Source organism: Austrofundulus limnaeus, unplaced genomic scaffold, assembly GCF_001266775.1.
Source record: "Austrofundulus limnaeus strain Quisiro unplaced genomic scaffold, Austrofundulus_limnaeus-1.0 Scaffold21, whole genome shotgun sequence".
Lineage (NCBI taxonomy): Eukaryota > Metazoa > Chordata > Actinopteri > Cyprinodontiformes > Rivulidae > Austrofundulus > Austrofundulus limnaeus.
In genome coordinates, this window is record NW_013952423.1 from 2,862,532 (window position 1) to 2,866,004 (window position 3,473).

General features: G+C 36.5%; 1 protein-coding gene across 1 annotated transcript in view; it reads left to right on the forward strand.

The window, feature by feature from the left end:
* LOC106514591 (GATA zinc finger domain-containing protein 14) overlaps window positions 1-3,473 on the forward strand; it is a 7,532-nt gene that overhangs the window by 2,541 nt on the left and 1,518 nt on the right. The window contains exon 7 of the mRNA XM_014003923.1: window positions 3,257-3,372. Within this exon, the coding sequence (XP_013859377.1) occupies window positions 3,257-3,372 (116 nt within the window). The remainder of the gene's footprint in view (window positions 1-3,256; window positions 3,373-3,473) is intronic.

Sequence of the window (3,473 nt, forward strand, 5' to 3'; positions counted from 1 at the left end):
GTGTGTGTGTGTGTGTGTGTGTGTGTGTGTGTGTGTGCGCAAGTATGAAAAATTGTGCTGTAAGCTACAATAATTTTAACATCAGTAAATACACACTAAAAAATACACATAATTTCATGTCACAAATAATTGTTTAATGAAATTATTTTTATCACAAAGGATTATTCTTCAGTTTCACATTGATGCAGGCTTTATCTGAAGCCGGCCCACAGCTGGCACATGTCTTTTCCTCCTTTTTCTCTGGAAATGTTGAAAAACACAAATACTGGATGTAGAAAATATCTGAATAAACCGGTCTGTCTGACAACGTGACTATTTTGTCAATGATGCTCAGTCATTCCTTTATTGGCTGTCATTAGCGAGTCGTAAATTCTGAATTTATGTGCAGTCCAACTAGTCAACAATCCAATAAAGTCCATATTTACATGTTTAATATCAGTAAATACTATATTTGACAACAGATAAAATCTATTTTAAATAAGGTTAAACATGAACATTGAAGGTGCTTAATGTTAGCATACAGGTTTTGCAATTAAAATAATTAATTTTGGTTAAATATGCATAATATTTACCTGTGAAACATAACCCTTTTATCTCCAGTAAACATGTTGCAACAATTTCTGCAGTTTATAGCAAAATATTTGTACCATTTGTACATTTATAAAGCGTTTGCACCGCGATACGTTCTGCTCATTTATTTCAATGGTTAGCATCAGCATTAGCTCAATGCATAAAAATCTCCCTTGCAAAGCACGCCCAGGTCACGTGATGCCCAATCCAGTAATATATATTAATGGTAAGGACTATCATAGTAAGAACTAGTATTTCCATTTCACAAAGCAAAAATTTTAAAGCAACTATTTTCAAATTTGTTTACTTCTTTCAAGAGAGAGGGTTAATTAACAACCCTCACCTGTCTCCACTCAGTAATCATCTGTTCCAGTGTATTTAGTCTCTGCTGTTCCTCCATAGATTGTACCTACTGGAGTGCACATTACAAATGAAGATGTGTATATATGAAATCAGTTTTCTATCACTTTTATCTGTCATCAGCATGATCAAAATGATTGATGACATTCTGGAAATTCCCTTTATGGACGCTGTTTGTAAATTAGAACCTATTTATACCACTTAAAATACAATGTCCTGTTCAATTTGTTCATTTTCTCTAAATTGTCAAAATTCCCTACTGATTTAATTATCCCAGAAATAAAAACAAATAAAACAATATCATTGTAGAAAAGATTTAACAAACGATACCAAACAACAAGAAATAAAAGGTGCTGTGAACAAGCTCAGAGAGACGTCTCTGATTTTTAAAGGTTATCAGGGTTTTTGTTTTTCTCTGAAGGAATGGTCAAGTATTATTCGATAGTCAAAGAAAGATGCTTCATAAGTATTCTTTTTAAAAATCTGGTTTTGAAGAAGCTGTGTGAAAGGACACAAACATTTGTTTTGATGAACTGTCACATTTAATTATACATCAGAGGCTAAGGTGTGTTGAGGTAATTATTAAGATTTTTTAACAAAAGTGGAGACAATATTTTTGAATAGTGATGCTGAAAATATGTGAGCACACCCACACAGGGAGTTCACCTGTAGGCATAAAAACTGTTGCACGGCTGAGAAAATTTAGAAATAGAATCCAGGAGAACCAAATCAACAGAACTTCCAGAAACATCACAATGAATCTGATTCATTTTCTGACTCTCATCTGGGCGCTCATCAGCACAGGTAACTCCACTTATTGTTTCTTTTTATCGGGTTCTACAGAGAGTAAATAGAAGATGAAATTTTACATCTCAAATTCTAACTAAAAAAATGAAAAAAGTAACTGTATTTGAAAAACTTTTTCATAAAAATGTTTTGAAAAAATGTGACTTCTGTATATAATCGGTCATTTATTTATTTTTCTTAATTTCAGCCGGAGCACTGCAGTGTATTACCTGCATTGATCAGGCATGTTCATCCACAGCACCAATGAATTGTAGCTCAGAGACGATGTGTATAACAGCTTCTATTCTAGGTAATTTCATTGCTATTTTACATCACTGTAGAAAAATATGCTCCATGATGCCCTGTGTATTTTCCATCAATATTAACAAACTGCTCTACGATTATGCAGCCACTTCATCTGGAACTACAGGAACACAAATCTACAAAGCATGCGCCTCATCAGCTCTGTGTCCGAGCACAGGCAGTCAGACTTTTTCAGTCAACTTGGGTGTGTCAGGTGCATTGGCCTCTGCTCAGTGCTGCAACACCGACAACTGCAACTCACAAACACTACCTTGTAAGTTTTTGTATTAAAAACATACTTTTTTTCAATTCTGATCCACTGATTATTTATAATAAATTGAAAATTCTCTGTGTTTTGTGTTTCTCTGTGTTTTAGTTCCCAGCACTCAGCCAGCTAACAGCCTGCAGTGTAATTATTGTGACCCTGCCACCTCTCAATGCACGTCTTCAGTACAATGTGCAGGGAGTGAGATCAGCTGCATCTCAGCAACTAGTGAGGGTTTTGCAGACGTATTACAACAATGTTCTACATTATGTGTTACAATAAAAAAATAATGAATTTAAATTTACATTACATGTAAAAAGAAATCTTATGAAAATATATTGCTTCAAAAAGCTGTCTTTTTAAAGGGAAATTTCCACTTATCTACTTAAAAATCTGAACGTGGTACACATGTAATTTCACTTTATTATTGAACCTTCACTTTTTATTACTTTGATCAGCTAAAATTGTGTGGAGAGTAACTAGCAGGAAGACAGTGTGTTTGTTAAAAAGAGACAATTTGTAAAAAAAAAATCTTCTGGCTTTATTTCCACAGTGCTGAATGGATCCACAACATCTCCAGCGCTCGGTTGTGTGAGTCCAAATACATGTTTAGTTGCTGGAAGCCTGGGTAGTTTACCGTTCATGCAGAATGTTGGTTCCATCATCAGTGGACCAATATGCTGTACAACCAGTTTGTGTAACAGTCCACTAACTAACACTACTACCGCAACAACCATCACAACTCCAATCACCACATCAATCACTACAACCACAACTCCAGCCAACATGCCAACAACCACAGCTCTGACCACCACCATGACAACAACTGCAGCAGAAACAACCACAATTGAAACTAGCACAACCACCCTGCCAATGACCACAACTCCAAAAACCACAACCACCATGCACACCACAACAACTGCAGTGTCAACCACTACAACCACAACTCCAACCACCAACACTGAAACAGCAACCACGACCACAACTCCGTCCACCATGCCAACAACTGCAGCACAAACCACCACAACCACAACTCCAACCACGACAACACCAAACCCAACAACCACAACCCCAACTACCACAACCACCATGCAAACAATCATGACTCCAAGATCCACGACAACCGCAACAACTGCAGTGCCAACTACTACACCTACAACTACAACCACCACCACTGCAACACCAACCA